General features: G+C 45.6%; 1 protein-coding gene across 2 annotated transcripts in view; it reads right to left on the bottom strand.

Annotated features, from left to right (window-relative positions):
- Positions 1-1,534: 1,534 nt before the first annotated feature.
- LOC123999030 (collagen alpha-1(XI) chain-like) overlaps positions 1,535-25,047 on the bottom strand; it is an 84,342-nt gene continuing 60,829 nt past the window's right edge. For both annotated transcript variants that reach the window (XM_046304359.1, XM_046304360.1), the window contains 21 exons: positions 24,974-25,027; positions 22,921-22,974; positions 22,716-22,823; positions 22,463-22,516; positions 18,945-18,998; positions 17,539-17,646; positions 12,427-12,534; positions 12,199-12,252; positions 12,014-12,067; positions 11,699-11,752; positions 11,276-11,329; positions 11,010-11,117; positions 10,679-10,732; positions 10,286-10,501; positions 10,137-10,172; positions 9,632-9,685; positions 9,085-9,403; positions 7,222-7,334; positions 6,718-6,786; positions 4,257-4,490; positions 1,535-3,757 (listed from right to left, as the gene is read on the bottom strand). In XM_046304359.1, the coding sequence (XP_046160315.1) occupies positions 3,611-3,757; positions 4,257-4,490; positions 6,718-6,786; positions 7,222-7,334; positions 9,085-9,403; positions 9,632-9,685; positions 10,137-10,172; positions 10,286-10,501; positions 10,679-10,732; positions 11,010-11,117; positions 11,276-11,329; positions 11,699-11,752; positions 12,014-12,067; positions 12,199-12,252; positions 12,427-12,534; positions 17,539-17,646; positions 18,945-18,998; positions 22,463-22,516; positions 22,716-22,823; positions 22,921-22,974; positions 24,974-25,027 (2,106 nt within the window). In that variant the 3' untranslated portion in view covers positions 1,535-3,610. The remainder of the gene's footprint in view (positions 3,758-4,256; positions 4,491-6,717; positions 6,787-7,221; positions 7,335-9,084; positions 9,404-9,631; positions 9,686-10,136; positions 10,173-10,285; positions 10,502-10,678; positions 10,733-11,009; positions 11,118-11,275; positions 11,330-11,698; positions 11,753-12,013; positions 12,068-12,198; positions 12,253-12,426; positions 12,535-17,538; positions 17,647-18,944; positions 18,999-22,462; positions 22,517-22,715; positions 22,824-22,920; positions 22,975-24,973; positions 25,028-25,047) is intronic.

Raw genomic sequence — 25,047 nt, 5'->3', positions numbered from 1 at the left:
GCATAGTGATTCATTGTACCCAGATTCAACAGCATAGTGATTCATTCTACCCAGATCCTACAGCATTGTGATTCATTCTACCCATATCATACAGCATAGTGATTCATTGTACCCAGATTCAACAGCATAGTGATTCATCGTACCCAGATTCAACAGCATAGTGATTCATTCTACCCAGATCCTACAGCATTGTGATTCATTCTACCCAGATTCTACAGCATAGTGATTCATTCTTCCCAGATTCTACAGCATAGTGATTCATTCTTCCCAGATCCTACAGCATAGTGATTCATTCTAGAGAGAGAGAGAGAGAGAGAGAGAGAGAGAGAGAGAGAGAGAGAGAGAGAGAGAGAGAGAGAGAGAGAGAGAGAGAGAGAGAGAGAGAGAGAGAGAGAGAGAGAGAGCATTGGCATGATGGGCATGATGTACTTTGCTTGATCATAATTCTGAGGAAGCAGCTAGGCCTGACCTTTCCCAGCCAGGAACTTACACTGTGGTTAAAATTCAATTGAGTTGAAGAGAGCAGAAAGGAGAGAAATGTACTGTAACCTTTATTCTGCATTGACGTTAACCTTGAGGACTAGGCCCCATAGGGGACTGGTGGACTTGCTCTTTGGTTATGTGATAGAACGTGTGTGTGTGTGTGTGTGTGTGTGTGTGTGTGTGTGTGTGTGTGTGTGTGTGTGTGTGTGTGTGTGTGTGTGTGTGTGTGTGTGTGTGTGTGTGTGTGTGTGTGTGTGTGTGTGTGTGTGTGTGTGTGTGTGTGTGTGTGTGTGTGTGTGTGTGTGTGCGTGCGTGCGTGCGTGTGTGTGTGTGAGAAAGAGAGAGAGAGAGAGGGAGAGAGAGAGAAAGAGAGAGAGAGACAGCATGTACTATGTCTGTGTCTGTTCTGTGTATCCTCCTTTCTGCCCCCTCTATCCCTCTCTCTCTCTCTCCCTCTCTCTCTCTCTCTCTCTCTCTCTCTCTCTCTCTCTCTCTCTCTCTCTCTCTCTCTCTCTCTCTCTCTCTCTCTCTCTCTCTCTCTCTCTCTCTCTCTCTCTCTCTCTCTCTCTCTCTCTCTCACACACACACACACACACACACACACACACACACACACACACACACACACACACACACACACACACACACACACACACACACACACACACACACACACACACACACACACACACACACACACACACACACACACACACACTGGACAGTTCTGGGCAAATCTCAATAGCTGTGGTCCTTATCCAGAACTGTTTCATTAACGCTCTCCTCCTTCCCTCCCTCCCTGGCTAGCGTCTCTCCTCTGTTTCCCTCTGGAGGAATGAAACACCAGCTAATTGAAATAAATGAACTGGGAATCCAATCAGAGTTGATTACATCTGCTGTGGTGGGATGTTGATTGCGGGCTCATTGAGTGAATGTTGCAGAACTAGGCGGTAATGAAGAGACTTGTTTGTCTATTACACTGAGTGGTGAGAGGCCGATACAAACAACTCTCTCTCTCTCTCTCTTTCCCTCTCCCAGATACAGCCCAGTCTTTTTAAAATAGTTTTTTTTATTCGCTTATCACTTTTCACAAACACATTTTCATTCAGGCAACAGATTATTAATCATACTCAAGTCCTTTGAATAACTGTACAGTATATAAAACGAGTAGGACAGATACTATACACAGGGTGTGGCAGGACGGGGCGGGGGATTTTATTGTACTGAATTGTTTAAATACTAAAAGACAGTGTGAGGAGGAGTACGCTGATAAACTGCCAGTACTGTTTATGTACACAGGCTGGGAGACCAGCCTGCAGGTTGTTGGAGAGATGTTGGAGAGATGTAAGGCACTACGTTGTAACAACGGCTGTCTTGGGAGTTTTAACGCTTAAAGCGAAAACGTGGAACATACCCCTAACCTACCTCTGGTACTGTAACCTGCCTACCATACAGCAGGTTAGAGTGTGTCTACTGTAGTGTCCAGTCCTACAGTACGATACGATACTCCCTGGCTCAGAGAGCATTCCTTACCCATCATGCACGGCTTTTGCAGCACCAATAACTTGCACCCTTTCTCTCTCCTCCTGCCTCAAGACACACAACAACACAAACGTAGTTGACACAAAACAAAAACATTTTCTCTAGCACCACACAGCATAACGAAATACATCATAAAAATGAATTCGCATGGAAAACAAATAAACAAATACATGACTGAGGTGGAGAACAGGACAGTGGCTAATAATGGTACTTTCTAAAAGATGCTTGAAAACAACGACATGTGAAATGCTCCTTGATGTAACAGACAAACGGAGGACTGGAGAAAACACTGTTAATATCCTCTTCAAGAACAACATGCTCTGAAACTCATTCTCAGGCTGAAACAGCTCCAGCTCAACCATTAAGGCCCAGAATACAGAACGCTTGTTTTCTGTAACAAAATGGACGCCAAACTGGCACAAATAGAAAATGAAAACATGGAAGGCCGGAAAGTCATATTATCAACAGGCGTGCAGAGTAAACCAGTCCAATAAGGAAAGCAACCTTCTCCATTCAAGTAACCATTGGGCTCAATAGACTACTAGTAACATGGTATTGTGTGCACTTCTCAAGGTCATTCAGTGAGTCATCTGCAGTTGAAGGGTAAGCACTGAGCAAATATATCATTTCCATTATACAGTATATTCAACCTTCTAACTAACACAGGGAATGTTGACAGATGAAATAGACTAGTAGGGAATTGACATGCTACCGATGTAGGATCTTTAATTTGAAATGTAATTCTTGTGGTGTATTTGTAATTTTTACTTTGAAATTTCAGACTTGATTTTCCCTTATGAAAAATGCAGCAACTCCAACAAAAATGTCCATTCATTATAATCCACATAATAATTCACATTTCCTGTTGCTGCAGGATTATTTTCCTGCTGTAGCAAACTGGCTCAAATTAAGATCCTACAACCGTCGATACTGAGGTACACCACCAGTTAACAAGAACTGATGTCCTTATACTGCAATATGATATTATCCTACTGCAATACAGGCATGCTAATGAGTATGCCAGATAGTGTCTCCGGCCAATTCCACTCCACTTTCATCATAATCCCTCAGGTAGCAACTCGTCTCATCTGCATCCCAGGCCTGACAAAGACAGTGCCACTCAACTGACCCATACCACAGATGACAGGCTAACCCCATGCCTCAACATGGGAGGGATCTGCCTGTCTTTTTAAATTGGTTGTTGTCAAGTGGAACAAGAGACTACTTCTAGCGGATCTAATTACAGCACACTCAAAAGGTGAGCGATGAAAAGAATGACGATAAAGAAAAACACTACACATTAAATATATCTAATTGGATGAATTCCCTTTGATACATGTGCTTTGTTCCTCCTTGCCTTTGCTCATCTACTCGCCATTGGTTGTTATTGTCGCAGAAACAAGGAAACCTCGTGTCCCATTGGTTGTTGAGAGTCATATAACATATGCCACAAACCCACCACATATACGGACATATAATAATAAATATTGCGTGTGGAAACAACAGTGAAGTCCAGTTTCTTTCATTGGTAAGTTGTTGTGCAGGTCAGTTCCGGTCATTCCTTGGTTGGTTGAGACAACGTTAGTTAACCGTTGTAACATACTGGTCCCACGTGGAAGCCAAACTTTTGGTTGCTGCTTCCAAAGTCTGAGGGGGCCACGTCTATGACTGGCAGCAGCTCTGCTCTGGGGGAGTCGATCTCCAGGACTGTCCGCTCCTGTCCCTTACGGAACTACACCAGAGACAAAGAAAAAGGCAGCAGAGTTGAGGATACACTGTGCCTGCTAACTTGCTAGATTTCATTCCAACTCCAATCCTATCTATGCCATACTCAGATATAATATGATGAACTGATCGTGACCAGCTGCATGGCCTTATCGAATCAAACAGCAGCTGACAAAACATTAGTCAAAATGTTAGCATTGGTCAAAAAATTAGCATTGGTCAAAAAATTAGCATTGGTCAAAACATTAGCATTGGTCAAAACATTAGTATTGGTCAAAACATTAGTATTGGTCAAAACATTAGCATTGGTCAAAACATTAGCATTGGTCAAAACATTAGCATTGGTCAAAACATTACCATTGGTCAAAACATTAGCATTGGTCAAAACATTAGGATTGGTCAAAACATTAGCATTGGTCAAAACATTAGCATTGGTCAAAACATTAGCACCAATTACATTCATTCAGTCATTCATTCATTTTCCTTTGTCTCTGCATGGCACCTACCTGGCAGCCGTCGTGTGTTGCCTGGATGAATGGGTTCTTGGCCTGGCTCATCTCCTCGTCGTTGCTGCCCCGGAAGCGTATGGCGTGTTGGTGGCTGCGGGTGGTGCTGTCGAACCAGCCGGCAGAGTTCTGGCAGGAGTAGGTGAATGTCTGTCTGGCCGTGGCACTCAGCAGTTTCAGGAAGGTCAGCTGGACCACGTGGACCGGGTTCCCATCAGAGTCACTGTACAGTAACTGGACCAGAGACACATAGCATATCAGTCATTGTACTGGAACTGGACCAGAGAAACACAGCATAGCAGAGTCATTGTACTGGAACTGGACCAGAGACACACAGCATATCAGAGTCATTGTACTGGAACTGGACCAGAGACACACAGCATATCAGAGTCATTGTACTGGAACTGGAGCAGAGAAACACAGCATATCAGAGTCATTGTACTGGAATTGGACCAGAGACACACAGCATATCAGAGTCATTGTACTGGAACTGGACCAGAGACACACAGCATATCAGAGTCATTGTACTGGAACTGGACCAGAGACACACAGCATATCAGAGTCATTGTACTGGAACTGGACCAGAGACACACAGCATATCAGAGTCATTGTACTGGAACTGGACCAGAGACACACAGCATATCAGAGTCATTGTACTGGAACTGGACCAGAGACACACAGCATATCAGAGTCATTGTACTGGAACTGGATCAGAGTCATTGTACTGGAACTGGACCAGAGACACACAGCATATCAGAGTCATTGTACTGGAACTGGACCAGAGACACACAACATATCAGAGTCATTGTACTGGAACTGGACCAGAGATACACAACATATCAGAGTCATTGTACTGGAACTGGACCAGAGATACACAACATATCAGAGTCATTGTACTGGAACTGGACCAGAGATACACAACATATCAGAGTCATTGTACTGGAACTGGACCAGAGATACACAACATATCAGAGTCATTGTACTGGAACTGGACCAGAGACACACAGCATATCAGAGTCATTGTACTGGAACTGGACCAGAGACACACAACATATCAGAGTCATTGTACTGGAACTGGACCAGAGATACACAACATATCAGAGTCATTGTACTGGAACTGGACCAGAGATACACAACATATCAGAGTCATTGTACTGGAACTGGACCAGAGATACACAGCATATCAGAGTCATTGTACTGGAACTGGACCAGAGATACACAACATATCAGAGTCACTGAATTAGAACTAGACCAGATATGAACCACATATTAATATGGACCACTTGAAGCAACCGGGCTCCCATCAGAGTCACTGCATGAGAACTGGACCAGAGGAAAGAAACAACTCTCAATGACCATTTCAGTCACATATCAAATGTCCAAACCAAATAGCAGTACCAATGCATTTGTAGTAGAGCATCTGGTAAAGCACTATATACATCCAATCTATAATGGCTAGGCCCAGGAGTTTTTCATGACCAAATAACCTGGGCAGGAAAACCAAGCTGACAGAGTTAATGCTGGCACAAAACCAAGCTGACAGAGTTAATGCTGGCACAAAACCAAGCTGACAGAGTTAATGCTGGCACAAAACCAAGCTGACAGAGTTAATGCTGGCACAAAACCAAGCTGACAGAGTTAATGCTGGCACAAAATATCAAACTGACAGAGTTAATGCTGGCACAAAACCAAGCTGACAAAGTTAATGCTGGCACAAAACCAAGCTGATAGAGTTAATGCTGGCGACAAAGCACTGTATCCACCCTGGTGAACAGAGGAACGCTAGGACCAATTGTATTACCATGAACCTTCTCTCTCTCTTAGAAATCTCACAACCCGTGTTTCATTAATAATGTAACAGGAGAGGAGGGGACAAAGGTCACAGTAATTCACCTAGAGAGTCAGAATAAGAGAGTTGGAGAGAAATAGAGAGTTAGTGGGAGGGAGAGAAAGAAAGAGATAGAAAGAACGAGAGAGAGAGAGAGAGAGAGAGAGAGAGAGAGAGAGAGAGAGAGAGAGAGAGAGAGAGAGAGAGAGAGAGAGAGAGAGAGAGAGAGAGAGAGAGAGAAAAGGACACAATGGCGTGGGTGTGAAAGAGTCAGTGAAAGGGATTGGACTGGGAGAGAAGTGATTATCTTTCTGTGTTAAGAGATGTCTGGTCAGGTGCACATGAAAGACCAGTGCTCAAAGCTCTGAATGCTCTTCAATGAGAGCCCACTGCTGCCAGAGGCTCTGCGTGACTCACTCACTACTGCAGGCAGAAGACACAGGTATCATACATGGGCACATACATCAACACTCTATTGGACAGTGGGTTCAATCACGCACATGCTCACACACATGCACATCTACTCAATTATACACATGATTATTATTCAAATGCACTCCCTTTAAATGAATATAATCTACCTGGTGTTTGGAAACATTTAAATGAACGGCAGCAGTTGAAAGTGGTCAGTACCTGTTTGCCTTTCCTGTATTGGCTGAACCAGCTCCCTGGTTTCTCTTTGTTCCAGGCTGCTAGCTTCACCTGTTCACAGGAATAGAGAAGGAAACAAGGAGCCTCTGTAACACAGGCTTCTGAGGATGTGCAGATCTGGTATCTTAATTTGATCACTCTGTTGTTGCGGAGAATGTTCCTGCACAGCGGGAAATATCAATTGTAGTGTATTAAAGGTTTTAAAAGGCTTCTAAAGTTTGTGATTTCCACTTTAAAATTGATTTTCCATTATGGAAAATGTAACAGACAATATATCAACCCCTGAAAAATGAATTATAATCCACATAATAATTCACATATCCTATTGATGCTGGATTATTTTCCTGCTGTGAAAAACAGGGTCAAATCAAGATAGGGCATCTGTAAGACACCATTGGGTCTGAGGCCAGTGAATATGTACTGTACACTGCTACAATGTTCTAGTTAGTTTGATGAGAGCAGACATCAAGATAGTTTGAGACTCACAGTTTCAATCCTCTTGTCAGGGTAGAGGCAGGTCTCTCCCTCAGCGGTGAAGTTACAGAAGACCTTGATGGAGTCCCTGTGACATCCCTGGTTGGGGTCGATCCAGTAGTCACCTGGGACAGGTACGGAATGTACGGAGACAGAGACAGCGGTGTCATTTCATACGGGACAGCAGATCAGGCAAGAGAAAGGGGAAGACATGAAATCGTTGAGCATGTATGATGTAACAGGTAATTATACTGGCTATTGGAGGATTTGGTGGCTCATTTGCTCAATCAAACACAGTGCCTATAGAAAGTCTACATCCTCCTTTGGATTTCTTCACATTCAGTTGTGTTAAAAAGTGGGATTCAAATGGATTTTGAAATACTCTGTAATGTCAAAGTGAAATAACAATTATTTATATATATTTTTAAGAATAATGAAAAAGAAAACACTAATATAACTTGATTAGATAAATATGCACTCCTCAGAATCAACACATGTTATAAACACATTTGGCAGTGATTACAGCTCTTAGTCTTATTGGGTAAGTCTCAGAAAAGCTTTACACACCTGGATTGTGCAATATTTTCCCATTATTCTTTTCAAACTGCTTCAAGCTCTGTCAACTCTGTTGGGGATCATGGCTAGAAAGTCATTTTCAAGTGTTGGCATAGATTTTCAAGCAGACTTAACTCAAAACTGTAACTTGGCCACTGTCTTCTTAGTAAGCAACTCCGGTGTAGATTTGGCCTTGTGTTATAGGTTATTGTTCTGCTGAAAGGTGAGTTGCTCTCCCAGTGTCTGGTGTAAAGCAGACTGAAGCAGGTTTTCCTCTAGGCATTTCCCTGTGCTTCATCCTGTTTCTTTTCATCCTGAAAAACTCCCAAGTCTTTGCCAATGTCAAGCATACCCATACCATGATGCAGCCACCACCATGCTTGAAAATACGGAGGCAGTGACTCAGTAATGTATTGTGTTGGATTTTCCCCAAACATAAGGCTTTGCATTTAGGCCAAAAAAAGTGTATTCCTTTGCTGTTTTTTGCAGTATTACTTTAGTGCTTTGTTGCATACGTATGCATGTTTTGGAATATTTGTATTCTTCTTTTCACTCTGTCATTTAGGTCAGTATTGTGAAGTTCCTACAATGTTGTTGATCCATCTTCAGTCCATCTTCACAGCCATTGAACTCTGTAGCTGTTTTAAAATCTCCAATGGCCTAATGGTGACGTCCCTGATCAGTTTCCTTACTGTCTTGCAGCTCAGTTCAGAAGACAGAATGTATTTTTTCATGTGTCTGAGTGGTTTAATACATCATCCACAGCATAATTATTAACTTGATCATGCTTAAAGAGATATTCAATGTCTGATTTGTTATTGTTATGCATCTACCAATCACTGCCCTTCTTTATGAGGCGTTCGAAAAGCTCCCTGGTCTTTGTAGTTGAATCTGTGGCTGAAATTCAATACCTGACCGAGGGACCTTACGGATGTTGTTTGTATGGGGGACAGAGGAAGGGTTAGACATTATTTCACACACAGTGAGTCCATATAACTAATTATGTGATTTGTTAAGTCAAATATGACTTCTGAGCTCATTTAGGCTTGCCTGAACAAAGGAGCTGAATACTTACGCGACTATATTTTAGTTATAAAAAATGATCAATTGTCAACAAAAAATAGTATATTGAGTATTTTGTGTAGATCAATGACAAAAAAAATACAATTAAATCTATTTCAATCCCACTTTGTGGAACAAAATGTGGAACAAATTCTGATTTTCTATAGGCACTGTACATGTTCACGTCAATAAGAGTGCCAATGCAGGGTGATGAAGGGAGATCTGTGTGATACGAGGGTGATGAGGTGATGTGCTGACCGTCTCTGTAGCCATGCTGGATCATCATGAGCTCCTTGCAGGTGCGGGCGGGGCTCTCAAAGGTCCCCAGGGGCTTCCTCATCAGCTCCACCTCTGTCTTCATGGAGGTGAGGGAGGCAAACACCTCCTCCATGCCCTCGGCCTCCTCCAGCATGGGCTGGTCTGCCTGCAGGAACACCTTCTGCTCCAGATCCATCTTCATCTCTGCCTCCTCGTAGGGAGCTGCGCCTCCTTGGACCATCCTAGAGTGCCTCTTCCTCTTCCTCCGGCCCTCGTGGTCTCTGATAGGCAGCGGCTGGACCATGGTGGCAGGCGGACCCTGGAGGGAAGGAACACAAGTGGAAGACAGATGACAAGAAATAACAGTGACTGGGAGAGGCAGAACAAAAGAGGCAAAGATGGGGGGGGAAGGAGAGGCGTGGAGGTGTGTGTGGTTGAACAACAACAGGTAATGGGATGGAAAAGAGGGGAAGGAGAGAAACAGAAAGAGAAAGGTGGGGTGTGTGAGAAGTGTGGAGGTGGGGAGGTGTGTGTGTGGAGGACTTACGGGGGGTCCGGGGGATCCGGCGGGGCCAGTGTCTCCTTGGGGTCCGATGGCGCCCTGAAGAAAAGAGTGGAACAAAATCCTGCATCAATCCTCCTGTCACCTGGAGCGATTCTCACACTGGTTTGCCAAATCCCTCTTTGATCCTGGCAGATATGGTTCAAGGGTTTATAGGATTATCCAGCTCTGTGCATCAGCAGTCTGTGGCCAAAGCCCCTGCTCTCTACATGACACACTGTGGTACTTTTCACAACATCACACCGCACCACTATATCCTATTAAAATACACTCTACCCACAGGAACAACACATCACTGTATGGGCTCACTTTTAAGGCCAAAATACATCTAAAAAGCACAATGTATAAAATGAATCTGAACGATGGTTCATTTGGCAAGGCGTGATAACGGCTTGTCTGGCAGCATATGCTCCTGGCAGCTGCTAGCTATAGGCTGGTGAGTACGGAGAGGAATGACAATGTGGAGCTACAGTCAGGTGACTGGACTCACCAGGTCTCCTTTGGATCCTCTCTCACCAACTGCACCCTAACAGGGGAGGAGAGGTCATTTTGAAATAGGAAAAGTCATATCAGAGTAAAACAAAGCCAACTATGAAGAGTTGAGTGGGGTGGGGGGACTGAGGAGGAGGGGGCACTTACAGAAAGTCCCGGGGGTCCTGGGGGGCCGGTGGGGCCAGGGAGGCCACCCTTACCCCCGTCTCCTTTGGTTCCTTGTGTGCCCTGATTTCCGGGCAGGCCTCTGTCTCCCTTCTCTCCCAGCTCTCCTGGAGGTCCGATCAGACCGATCAGACCATCGTGACCTTTATCTCCCTTCCTGCCCAGGTCTCCTTTCAAACCTGGCAGTCCTGGGGGTCCCTGGGAACAACACAGGATCACATTTACACTACATGGTTACACATGGGTTAAAAAATATAATGGACATATCACTGGAATTGACCCTATCAAGGCTACCTACCATATGTTATGTGGAAGAGAGGCAATAACAGTACAGTAGGTTGACATATGAACATGTAATATGCATGGGGATCTTACCATGGGTCCAGGGGGTCCCGTCTGGCCTGGGGGGCCGTTTAACCCTTGCTCACCCTGCAAATGAAAACACAAATAGGGGTTAATCAATTAGTGAAGGGCTCCAGCATTGACTGGGGTTACTGAAGGTCATACGACAACATGTCCCCAAGCCTTGTTGCTGGTTGTACTGAGATGCACCTCAAGCAACTGCATGTTGATAGTAAACGAATGACAGTTTATACTAAACTAATTAGGGCAACATGATGAGGGGAGCAGCAGAGCCACAGGCTACAGTAGATGGAGATGTCTGTTTAAAATTAGAGTAAGGAGAGGAGAGGAGAGGGGGACTCACCCCGGGGCCTGGGATCCCTCGGAGGCCCTCTGGGCCAGGCTTCCCTGAATGTCCCTGGGGCCCCACTGGCCCTTTCTTCCCCACCAGACCCTCAACCCCATTGGTCCCCTAAAGGAATGAGAGAGAGGAACAGAGTGACAGGGTGGTGAGGAAAACAAAACGGAGTAAAACTGACATGTGTGGTGTACAATGCAGTAGCCTTTTCTTTTGGGGGATTTATTTTCTTCATATTTCATTAATGAGTTGAATGTTCCAAACATGTTTACCTTTGCTCCCTTCATTCCTTGTTTCCCTTCTTTTCCAGCAGCTCCCAAGTGGCCCTGGAGAGAGAGCGAGAGAGAGAGAGAGAGAGAGAGAGAGAGAGAGAGAGAGAGAGAGAGAGAGAGAGAGAGAGAGAGAGAGAGAGAGAGAGAGAGAGAGAGAGAGAGAGAGAGAGAGAGAGAGAGAGAGAGAGAGAGAGAGAGAGAGAGAGAGAGAGAGAGGTGGGGGAACGTGAGGACAGAGTTTCAGCTGCTGGGGACGATACCCGAGTGAGTGCTTAAAAGCCTTACACTGCTTTTGTTCCCCTAAAACAGATAGAGGTCAATAAAATCCCTGAAGATCTGAGTCTGTAGAAATATACAACAATAAAGGCTTGCACGCAAGCCCCACAAACATACTCTCTCTCTCTCACACACATCAACACTCACCCTTCTCCCGGGGGGCCCTGAAGGGCCCGGTTCTCCAGAGGCTCCTGGGGGTCCCTGAGGACAGCAGAAAAAAGGGTCAGAGTTGAAACACAACCACACACAGTCTAAAAGACACAGGGAATAAACCACAGCATATCCATGAATAAGTCAAGCCTCTCTGTATGTGACAAAGCAAAAAGGTGATACTATATCTTTGGTATGCATACACTTTATGTATGTGATACTGTTGAATGAGCGCAGAGAACATACACAGTTACACATGTGTATGCTGTTCGTATGAATTCCTGTGTGATGTAAATGCTGTACTGTACTTACGGCTTTCCCAGGATCACCGCTGTCTCCCTTGGCTCCCGGTCCACCGTCAACTCCCTGTTCCAAACAGAAACACACATTTAGAGGAGGAACAGAAGAATCAGTCATCTACTGCTGTCAACATTTTAAATGCAATTCAAAAACAGTACAAGTTTTGTATTACTTGGTTCTACAGGTGCTGTACTCACATTGACCCCTGCTTCTCCAGGGGGTCCAGAATCTCCTGGGAATCCAATGGGCCCCTAACAGAGGACCGGGAGTGGTCATTTACCAATGAATGTTAGTTTCAGCAGCATTGCTTGAGATTAATCTAATGCATTGGTCTGCCACCAACTCAAGAAACCAGTTGGGAGAGGATGAGTGGCCTAAAGGACTTGTGACTAGCAGATAAGTGGCCTAAATAGAGATCTACTCACAGGGTTTCCTTTAGGTCCGTCCTCCCCTGCCGTGCCTCTGACTCCTGCAGGTCCTGCTGCTCCGGAGGGGCCAGAGTCACCCTTCTCCCCCAGCTCCCCTTTACCACCCTGGGGACACCATACAATCATACAGTTAGTGGTTGAGACAGAGAGAGAGAGAGACAGAGAGAGAGATATCCTATATCCTATATCCCCCCACTAGAATCCCATTACTTTAATGAAGACAGCTTCTCCATCCTGGAGGGGGAAATCAATCATTTCCAGGCCCAGGGACATGTACTAGTCTGTGGCGACTTAAATGCCAGAACCGGACAAGAACCTGACACCCTCAGCACACAGGGGGACAAACACCTGCCTGCAGGTGACAGCATTCCCTCCCACATATGCCCCCCAGGCACAACTATGACAACATAATCAACAAAAACGGGTCACAACTCCTGCAGCTCTGTCGCACGCTGGGTATGTACATAGTCAATGGAAGGCTTCGAGGAGACTCCTATGGTAGGTACACCTATAGCTCATCTCTTGGCAGTAGTACTGTAGACTACTTTATCACTGACCTCAACCCAGAGCCTCTCAGAGCGTTCACAGTCAGCCCCCTGACACCCCTATCAGACCACAGCAAAATCACAGTCTACTTGGACAGAGCAATACTCAATCATGAGCCATCAAAGCCAAAGGACCTGAGTAACATTAAGAAATGCTATAGATGAAAGGAATGCAGTTTGGAAACCTACCAAAAAACAATTAGGCAACAACAAATTCAATCCCTTTAAGACAATTTCCTGGGTAAAACATTCCACTGTAATAGTGAAGGTGTAAACTTAGCAGTTGAAAATCTTAACAGTATATTTGACCTCTCAGCTTCCCTATCAATACCAATTAGGATCTGGCTAAAAATACTTGAATCAGTCATAGAGCCCATTGCCCTTTATGATTGTGAGGTCTGGGGTCCGCTCACCAACCAAGACTTCACAAAATGGGACAAACACCAAATTGAGACTCTGCATGCAGAATTCTGCAAAAATATCCTCTGTGTACAACGTAGAACACCAAATAATGCATGCAGAGCAGAATTAGGCCGATACCCACTAATTATCAAATCCAGAAAAGAGCCGTTAAATTCTACAACCACCTAAAAGGAAGCGATTCCCAAACCTTCCATAACAAAGCCATCACCTACAGAGAGATGAACCTGGAGAAGAGTTCCCTAAGCAAGATGGTCCTGGGGCTCTGTTCACAAATACAAACACACCCCACAGAGCCCCAGGACAGCAGCGCAATTAGACCCAATCAAATCATGAGAAAACAAAAAGATAATTACTTGACACATTGGAAAGAATTAACAAAAAAACAGAGCAAACTAGAATGCTATTTGGCCCGAAACAGAGAGTACACTGTGGCAGAATACCTGATCTAAACTTAATGAAAGCTTTGACTATGTACACTCAGTGAGCATAGCCTTGCCATTGAGAAAGGCCGCCGTAGGCAGACATGGCTCTCAAGAGAAGACAGGCTATATGCTCACTGCTCACAAAATGAGGTAGACTGAGCTGCACTTCCTAACCTCCTGTCCAATGTATGACCATATTAGAGACACATATTTCCCCCAGATTACACAGATCCACAAAGAATTTGAAAACAAACCCAATTTTGATAAACTCCCATATCTACTGGGTGAAATACCACAGTGTGCCATCACAGCAGCAATATTTGTGACCTGTTGCCACAAGAAAAGGGCAACCAATGAAGAACAAACACCATTATATTTACAACCTATATTTATGCTTATTTATTTTCCCTTGTGTATACCCTTAACCATTTGTACATCGTTACAACACTGTATATATACGTAATATGACATTTGTAATGTCTTTATTGTTTTGAAACTTCTGTCTGTGTAATGTTTACTGATAATTTTGATTGTTTATTTCATTTTTGTATATTATCTACCTCACCTGGTTTGGCAATGTTAACCTCTTGAACCTCTGGGGGCAGTATTTCATTTTTGGATGAAAAACGTTCCCATTTTAAACAAGATATTTTGTCATGAAAAGATGGTCGACTATGCATATAATTGACAGCTTTGGAAAGAAAACACTCTGACGTTTCCAAAACTGCAAAGATATTGTCTGTGAGTGCCACAGAACTAATGCTACAGGCGAAACCAAGATGAAATTTCATACAGGAAGTGAGCCAGATTTTTGAGACGCTGTGTTCCAATGTCTCCTTATATGGCTGTGAATGCGCAAGGAATGAGCCTACACTTTCTGTCGTTTCCCCAAGGTGTTTGCAGCATTGTGACGTATTTGTAGGCATATCATTGGAAAATTGACCATAAGAGACTACATTTACAAGGTGTCCGCTCGGTGTCCTCCGTCGAAACTATTGCGTAATCTCTAGGTGCGTGCATTTTTCCATTTTGAACAGAGGAGAAACCAAACTGCCACGAGTGACTTATCATCGAATAGATATGTGAAAAACACCTTGAGGATTCATTCTAAACAACGTTTGCCATGTTTCTGTCGATATTATGGAGTTAATTTGGAAAAAAGTTTGCGTTGTAATGACTGAATTTTCTGGGTTTTTTCTTAGCCAAACGTGATGAACAAAACGGAGTGATTTCTCCTACACAAATATTATTTTTGGAAAAACTGAACATTTGCTATCTAACTGAGAGTCTCCTCATTGAAAACATACGAAGTTCTTCAAAGGTAAATGATTTTGTTTGAATGCTTTTCTTGTTTTTGTGAAAATGTTGCCTGCTGAATGCTAGGCTTAATGCTATGCTAGCTATCAATACTCTTACACAAATGCTTGTGTAGGTATGGTTGAAAAGCATTTTTTGAAAATCTGAGATGACAGTGTTGTTAACAAAAGGCTAAGCTTGTGAGCCAATATATTTATTTCATTTCATTTGCGATTTTCATGAATAGTTAACGTTGCATTATGGTAATGAGCTTGAGGCTCATCCCTTCTGAAAAAACCTACACTCGATCCCTCCGATGTCAACAACTACAGACCAGTATCCCTTCTTTCTTTTCTCTCCAAAACTCTTGAACGTGCCGTCCTTGGCCAGCTCTCCCGCTATCTCTCTCAGAATGACCTTCTTGATCCAAATCAGTCAGGCTTCAAGACTAGTCATTCAAATGAGACTGCTCTTCTCTGTATCACGGAGGCCCTCCACACTGCTAAAGCTAACTCTCTCTCCTCTGCTCTCATCCTTCTAGACCTATAGGCTGCCTTCGATACTGTGAACCATCAGATCCTCCTCTCCACCCTCTCCGAGTTGGGCATCTCCGGCGCGGCCCACGCTTGGATTGCGTCCTACCTGACAGGTCGTTCCTACCAGGTGGCGTGGCGAGAATCTGTCTCCTCACCACGCGCTCTCACCACTGGTGTTCTAGCACTGGTGTTCTGTTCTAGGCCCTCTCCTATTCTCGCTATACACCAAGTCACTTGGCTCTGTCATAACCTCACATGGTCTCTCCTATCATTGCTATGCAGACGACACACAATTAATCTTCTCCATTCCCCCTTCTGATGACCAGGTGGCGAATCGCATCTCTGCATGTCTGGCAGACATATCAGTGTGGATGACGGATCACCACCTCAAGCTGAACCTCGGCAAGACGGAGCTGCTCTTCCTCCCGGGGAAGGACTGCCCGTTCCATGATCTCGCCATCATGGTTGACAACTCCATTGTGTCCTCCTCCCAGAGCGCTAAGAACCTTGGCGTGATCCTGGACAACACCCTGTCGTTCTCAACCAACATCAAGGCGGTGGCCCGTTCCTGTAGGTTCATGCTCTACAACATCCGCAGAGTACGACCCTGCCTCACACAGGAAGCAGCGCAGGTCCTAATCCAGGCACTTGTCATCTCCCGTCTGGATTACTGCAACTCGCTGTTGGCTGGGCTCCCTGCCTGTGCCATTAAACCCCTACAACTCATCCAAAACGCCGCAGCCCGTCTGGTGTTCAACCTTCCCAAGTTCTCTCACGTCACCCCGCTCCTCCGTTCCGCTACAAGACCATTGTGCTTGCCTACGGAGCTGTGAGGGGAACGGCACCTCAGTACCTCCAGGCTCTGATCAGGCCCTACACCCAAACAAGGGCACTGCGTTCATCCACCTCTGGCCTGCTCGCCTCCCAACCACTGAGGAAGTACAGTTCCCGCTCAGCCCAGTCAAAACTGTTCGCTGCTCTGGCCCCCCAATGGTGGAACAAACTCCCTCACGACGCCAGGACAGTGGAGTCAATCACCACCTTCCGGAGACACCTGAAACCCCACCTCTTTAAGGAATACCTAGGATAGGATAAAGTAATCCTTCTACCCCCCCCTTAAAAGATTTAGATGCACTATTGTAAAGTGGCCGTTCCACTGGATGTCATAAGGTGAATGCACCAATTTGTAAGTCGCTCTGGATAAGAGTGTCTGCTAAATGACTTAAATGTAAATGTACATGTAATTACGCTCCCGGATACGGGATTGCTCGTCGCAACAGGTTTACCATGCCAATAAAGCCCATTACATTGAATTGAATTGAATTGAATTGAATTGAATTGAGAGCGAGAGAGAGAGAGAGAGAGAGAGAGAGAGAGAGAGAGAGAGAGAGAGAGAGAGAGAGAGAGAGAGAGAGAGAGAGAGAGAGAGAGAGATGTAGAGAGAGAGACAGAGACAGACAGAGAGAGAGAGGGACAGAGACAGACAGAGAGAGAGAGAGAGAGAGAGAGTCAGAGACAGAGACACAAAGAGAGAGAGAGAGAGAGAGAGAGAGAGAGAGAGAGAGAGAGAGAGAGAGAGAGAGAGGGAGGGAGAGAGAGAGAGAGGTACAGAGACAGAGAGAGAGAGTCAGAGACAGAGAGAGAGAGAGTCAGAGACAGAGACACAAAGAGAGACAGAGAGAGAGAGAGGGAGGGAGAGAGAGAGGTACAGAGACAGAGAGAGAGAGAGAGTCAGAGACAGAGAGAGAGAGAGTCAGAGACAGAGACACAAAGAGAGACAGAGAGAGAGAGAGGGAGAGAGAGAGAGAGAGAGAGAGAGAGAGAGAGAGAGAGAGAGAGAGAGAGAGAGAGAGAGAGAGAGAGAGAGAGAGAGAGAGAATGACTTACAGCGGCACCAGTGTCTCCAACTGGTCCCGGGTCCCCAGCCTCTCCATCCTCCCCCTTCTCTCCAACGATCCCAGGCTGGCCCACCCCACCAGGCTGGCCAGCAGTGCCCTGTTACAACACAACACAACAGAACCACTTGAACCAACACACTGACAGGAGGAGTGAAATAATAAATATTTCATCTACAGGTTTCTTGTGTTGAGGTTGTTTTGTGTGTCTGCTGTTCTCTGTCAGGGTGCTGAGACAGCCGCTGCACCATCATCACTTGGAGAAAATATTGACTGTTCTCTGTCAGGGTGCTGAGACAGCAGCTGCACCATCATCACTTGGAGAAAATATTGACTGTTGTCTGTGTGTGTGAGTTTCCTCTGTTGATGCAATCTGAGTAACAGAGTGTGAAGTCAGTCTCTCTGTATCTCTGTGTCGGTGTGTGTCATTGTGGAAGTGTGTGCTGGCAGTCTCGACGGAAAAACAGTGAAGGCATTCTCACTTTGGTAGAGTGCACAAATTGGAATGTGTGAGTGAGTGGAAGACTCTCCTGCCTGCAGTGCAAGCCAGCACTTGTATTTCCCACAGACTCACAGCTTCTCTTTATCCATTTATCTCTCACAACATCACCTGCATCAATCCATTTATGGACCGCTCCATCTCTACACCCTTCTATTTCCATGGCACCATATGAATCCGACCTGGGTTCAAATGGTATTCAACATCTTTCAAATGGTGCCTGATTGAGCTTGGATAGGAAACTAGAACCAATGGGATAGTCCCAAATGTACAAACCATCTAGCACCCCAGGCAAATGCTCAAATAAAGTATGTGGTCTATCAAATGATCAGTTGTACCCAGGTCTGATGTTCGGATCTGAATCCGTACCACTGAATCCATACAAGCATTTCACTACACCCACAATAACATCTGCTAAATACGTCTATGTGGCCAATACAATTTGATTTGACTTGATTTTTGCCTATGTGTGTGTGTGGCGTGGCTTCTTCCCATCTCTCTCTCTCTCGTGAATAATTGATTGGTGTGAGATGTTGAGAGGTTGGCCATTACTAGAGGTAAATATAACTCCCTCTCAGGGATGATTGTCTAATGCTCCTTAATGATTTATAGAGCGGTAAATATAACTCCCTCTGAGGGATTACATTCTAATACCACTTAATAATTCACAGCTCCAAACCGGCAGAGGGTCTGGGAGAGGGAGAGGGGTAGAGGGTAGAGGAGTGTGTGTGAAGTAACAACCCTATTGGTGGGTGTGTTCTGATAGTCGGTAGTGTAGATTTGAGTAGGAGTGAGAGCTGCGCACAATAGTATACCGTCTTGCAACATAAACCAATCCAATACTGAAGCAAACCCAGTGCATAGAAAGATGGTCAGATAAGGTCAGAAATATACTGTACCTCTCCACCGATGGAACCCTGGGGGCCTCTGGGGCCATGTTGTCCTGGAGGGCCCTGAGGAGAAAATAAATCATTAGCCATTGGCTTGAGACAGCACATACATGCACAAGTACACGCAGACGCAGACGACGCAGACGCAGAGACGCAGACGCAGACGCACACACACACACACACACACACACACACACACACACACACACACACACACACACACACACACACACACACACACACACACACACACACACACACACACACACACACACACACACACACACACACACACACACACACACACACACACACACACACACACACACACACACACCTCTATCCCAAAGGAAGTAGACTGTGTGACCCACCAGGCAGCTCCTCCCTGGGTACAGTGACTGTGCATGCTAGTCATTCAGTCTACTGAGGGCCTGGTGGCTGGTGCAACATATCCCCAGAACAGAACCAGCCTCTATGATCATTACCTCACTGACATGATGCAGACACCACGAGGACAAGCCATTACCCTCAATGACACACGGAAAGGTACTCTCTCTCTCTTTCTCCCTCTCTCTCTTCCTGTCTTTCACCCCCTCTTTCTGTACAGTATCTCCCTCTCTTTCTCTCCCTTTATCTCTCTCTCCCTCCCTCTATCCACTCCTTCTCTCTCTCTATAATGAGGAATCTCTAGTTCTCTACAAGAACACATTATTAGGCTACAGGGGAAATGAGAGCGCTCTAGTCAGTGTGATGGGATTCCACCCCTCTGTGCACCTCAACATGGACAACAAGCTATTCATCCTAACTGCACTGACTGCTCCCTTCCAGCCCAGAGTTAATGGTTAGCTGTGCTTCACAAACACTGAAATCCCAACACAGTGAGAGACTGTACACACAGCACTAAGACAGACAGACATACTCCAGACACTACCACATCCACTACAGTAAGCACATATCCTATAATCCTGCTACTGGGGAGCTACGCGGGCATTAGAAGCTGCAATCCTGTGAACCACAGCATTCACATGGATGAGGCTTCCCCAGTGAGATCTCTTTCCTCCTTGCCCTGTCTCTCTCACATCCCTCTCTCCATCCCCCCACATATTTCATTCCCTCTCATACTCTCTCTCTTCTCCCTCTTGTTTTTTGTTCCGTTTTGACGCTTCCTTCCCCTCTCCCTAATCAGGCTGAGTGTGCTGTGGCGCTAGCTGTGTGTGTAGAATCTTATTTAGCATGTGTTCACGGTCTGTGGCATTCTGAAATGACTGTCACAATAGAAGGAAGATGCTCATTAGACAGGCCCGGCTCAGGCTAATCTGATTAGAAGCTGTTACGCTGTCGTCTTCCTCCTCAAACCACCGCCCTCTCTTTCTCTGACTCTCTCTCCCTCCTTCACTCAACTGACTGACTGATTCTCTCCCTCCTTCACTCGACTGACTCTCTCTCTCCCTCCTTCACTCGACTGACTGACTGATTCTCTCCCTCCTTCACTCAACTGACTGACTCTCTCTCTCCCTCCTTCACTCAACTGACTGACTGATTCTCTCCCTCCTTCACTCGACTGACTCTCTCTCTCCCTCCTTCACTCGACTGACTCTCTCTCTCCCTCCTTCACTCGACTGACTGACTGATTCTCTCCCTCCTTCACTCGACTGACTCTCTCTCTCCCTCCTTCACTCGACTGACTGACTGACTCTCCCTCCTTCACTCAACTGACTGACTGATTCTCTCCCTCCTTCACTCGACTGACTCTCTCTCTCCCTCCTTCACTCGACTGACTGACTGACTCTCTCTCCTTCACTCAACTGACTGACTGATTCTCTCCCTCCTTCACTCGACTGACTGACTGACTCTCCCTCCTTCACTCGACTGACTGACTATCTCTTTCCCTCCTTCACTCGACTGACTGACTGATTCTCTCCCTCCTTCACTCAACTGACTGACTCTCCCTCCTTCACTCGACTGACTGACTCTCCCTCCTTCACTCGACTGACTGACTCTCTCTTTCCCTCCTTCACTCGACTGACTGACTGATTCTCTCCCTCCTTCACTCGACTGACTGACTCTCTCTCCCTCCTTCACTCGACTGACTGACTGACTCTCCCTCCTTCACTCGACTGACTGACTATCTCGCTCCCTCCTTCACTTGACTGACTGACTATCTCGCTCCCTCCTTCACTTGACTGACTGACTATCTCTCTCCCTCCTTCACTCGACTGACTGACTATCTCTCTCCCTCCTTCACTCGACTGACTGACTATCTCGCTCCCTCCTTCACTTGACTGACTGACTATCTCTCTCCCTCCTTCACTTGACTGACTGACTATCTCGCTCCCTCCTTCACTTGACTGACTGACTATCTCTCTCCCTCCTTCACTTGACTGACTGACTATCTCGCTCCCTCCTTCACTTGACTGACTGACTATCTCGCTCCCTCCTTCACTAGACTGACTGACTATCTCTCTCCCTCCTTCACTCGACTGACTGACTATCTCTCTCCCTCCTTCACTCGACTGACTGACTATCTCGCTCCCTCCTTCACTTGACTGACTGACTATCTCTCTCCCTCCTTCACTTGACTGACTGACTATCTCTCTCCCTCCTTCACTCGACTGACTGACTATCTCGCTCCCTCCTTCACTTGACTGACTGACTATCTCGCTCCCTCCTTCACTTGACTGACTGACTATCTCTCTCCCTCCTTCACTCGACTGACTGACTGATTCTCTCCCTCCTTCACTCGACTGACTATCTCTCTCCCTCCTTCACTTGACTGACTGACTATCTCGCTCCCTCCTTCACTTGACTGACTGACTATCTCTCTCCCTCCTTCACTTGACTGACTGACTATCTCGCTCCCTCCTTCACTTGACTGACTGACTATCTCGCTCCCTCCTTCACTTGACTGACTGACTATCTCGCTCCCTCCTTCACTTGACTGACTGACTATCTCTCTCCCTCCTTCACTCGACTGACTGACTATCTCTCTCCCTCCTTCACTCGACTGACTGACTATCTCGCTCCCTCCTTCACTTGACTGACGCTCCCTCCTTCACTTGACTGACTGACTATCTCGCTCCCTCCTTCACTCGACTGACTCTCTCTCTCGCCCTCCTTCACTCGACTGACTGACTGTCAGACACTGCCTCCACTATCTCTCTCCCTCCTTCACTTGACTGACTGACTATCTCTCTCCCTCCTTCACTCGACTGACTGACTATCTCGCTCCCTCCTTCACTTGACTGACTGACTATCTCGCTCCCTCCTTCACTTGACTGACTGACTATCTCGCTCCCTCCTTCACTCGACTGACTGACTCTCTCTCTCTCGCCCTCCTTCACTCGACTGACTGACTGTCAGACACTGCCTCCAAGAAGGGTTTTACTTTAGTTAGGCTTTATACCACAATGAAGATGAGAGACATGCTTAAGGAATGACCTTTGGTGGGAGAGTACAGTGAGGCTGCCAGGTCAACAATAGGATATAGGGAAAATATGTCATTGTCCAATGGTATGTCCAGTACTCACCATCGTGCCCACGTGTCCACTGTCTCCCTTCTCTCCTGGGAGTCCTGGCATGCCCTGTAAAGACAGAGTATGGTTAGAGGTGCAGTAGTAGGTGCTGTTGATGAGAGTAGAGGTACAGTCTGGTGATGTCATATCCTGTATTCTATAGTTTGTGATGTCATATCTGCCAGGTTTGGATTAACACCTGTCAGCTATATGCTGGAGTAGAGAGATGGATGGTACAGTCCAACAGAGGGCTGTCTCATCTCCTCACCTGTAGTCCAGTGGGTCCTGTGCCCCCCTTGTGGCCTCTCGTCCCCTCGTCTCCCTTCGGGCCGTACATCCCCTGCTGGCCCCTCGGCCCCGGCTCTCCGTCCACACCCTGAAACACACACAAAGGTCAGTGCTGTACACACATACAGTACACACACACACACACACACACACACAATAAAGACCGATATATTGAATAGACGTACCGGTAACCCCGGATGGCCGACAGGTCCCTGGATTCCAATAGGTCCTGAAGGGCCCTGGAGAAGAGACCGAGAAACAGAGATGCTGTTGAAAGTATACTGCATATCAATCATACACTGCAGGAAAATACTGCTGTGTCGGGAGCTCAAAAAACACAACTACTGTGAAATTGCAGCTGTTGATGGTAGCTGTTTGTGATTGCTTGGCTTCTGAAAGTGTTAGACAGTATTTTCTCGAATAAGGAGAGGGAACGGAGGATCACCAACCGCCTCCTTTTGCTGGACATTTTGTTAATTCATGTCGTTCAGTAGGGAGGGCTACTGGTGCACTACTCAGCATCTAGTTTTGCCTTAGATGGTGTCAGTTTGGAGACACTACGGTAACCACAGTGAGACTATTTCTTTTTGATTTTCCGTTCACCGTTTACACCTGTTGTTTGGGTCATCCCTGGCTTGTATGTCATAATCCTTCTATTAATGGTCTAGTAATTCTATCCTATCCTGGAACGTTTCTTGTCATGTGAAGTGTTTAATGTCTGCCATAGTTTGATAGAGCTGCCAGGGCTAGGATAAGATAAAGTACATAAAGATGCACAGTGCATGCTAACTAGACCATGAAGAAAGGCTTATAATGCCTAAAGCTGAGTATAAAAGCTCACATACATTAATATACTGTACAGTTAATTATAACTGCACATAATTACCTCAACGCTCAATTATAAACCCTTTCTCATTTATTGAGTCATTCATTTGAATTATCCTAGTGATAGCAGCTGGTGACGGGAGGATACTGGCCGGTGCTTAATACTTTGACTGGTGATGTCATATCCTGTCAGGTGTGTGTGTCGCATTCAAAACAACTGGAAACCTCTGATTTCAGTGCGTTCAAGACAACTGGGAACTCTGGGAAAAAAACTAGCTCTGACTGGGAGAAATCATTTTGAACGGTCATCCAAGTCGGATTTCCAAGTCTAAAACTTTCCGACCTGCGAGGCTTATTTGATCGAATAGAAGTTTCGTAATGTTTAGGCTGTTACAAATGTACTGATATAAGTGGTTGCATTTGGCATTTCGGCAACTTTGAGGAAAACAACTTAGTTGTGGCTGTTGTTCACACTCGTATCTGCCCTCTCATTGAGTAGAATGGTCCCACCTGATTTCGCCTTCCTTCAATCATTGAGGACGTACTGTTAGAGTGGTCACTCGGTTATATTGTTAATTTTGGTAGTACTGTGGCTGGTGATGTCATATCCTGTCAGGTGTGTAGTACTATGGTTTGTGATGTCATATCCTGCCAGGTGAGTAGTACCAGAAATACTGGATATAACGATGAGATGCTTGTGTCTCCACTCTAACAATGGGATTCGTTGTCCCCAGAGAGGAACGACAGGCTGTCAAGCTCCCACTTATTCCTCTCTTTGGATTGGTGGATACATCTTGTTAACTGAATACTTGTTTGAAACTGAGGTTTGGAATGTGGAACTGGAGACAAGTGGGAGTGGAGTTGCTGGGTGGGGGATAGAATGATGGTCAAAGATAAAAGTCAAAAATAAAGCTAGTTTGATCCCCATTTTGACTTGATGGGAGATCTGCCGACGTGCCCTTGGTCGGGGCCCTGGTTTCTCCTGTGGGTCACTCTAGACGGGAGATGGTTAGATGACTGAATGTAATGTAAATGTTGAGCGGCTTCACTGCAGGTAGATTTTATGATTTAATATTCAATAAATATTAAATTTAAAAAGTGCGTCACACTTATAACAACACACTTGTAACAACCTAAGCATTATTAAACTTCTATTAGATCAAATAAGCCTCATGTATCAAAATAACAATTTATATTTATCTTTCATTGCCACCCACACAAAAACTCTTCACCTACTTAATAATTAAGGATCTGCTGAACATGGGCATATTTGTGTCAGAAATAGGATCTTCCCCTCCCTCTCTCTGGTAGTACTGTGTCTGGTGATGTCATATCCTGTCAGGTGTGTAATACTGTGGCTTGTAAGGCTGAAAGACAGTGTTGTGGTTGAAATCTCTCCAGATGAAGACTCACAGATTCTCCTTTGTCTCCTTTACTGCCCTTCTGGCCTGGTCCTCCTGTCTCGCCCTGTAGACAACACACACACA

The sequence above is a fragment of the Oncorhynchus gorbuscha genome, linkage group LG16, assembly GCF_021184085.1.
Source record: "Oncorhynchus gorbuscha isolate QuinsamMale2020 ecotype Even-year linkage group LG16, OgorEven_v1.0, whole genome shotgun sequence".
Lineage (NCBI taxonomy): Eukaryota > Metazoa > Chordata > Actinopteri > Salmoniformes > Salmonidae > Oncorhynchus > Oncorhynchus gorbuscha.
Note: the sequence above shows the minus strand (reverse complement) of the source record. Positions and strands in the feature narration are given on the sequence as shown.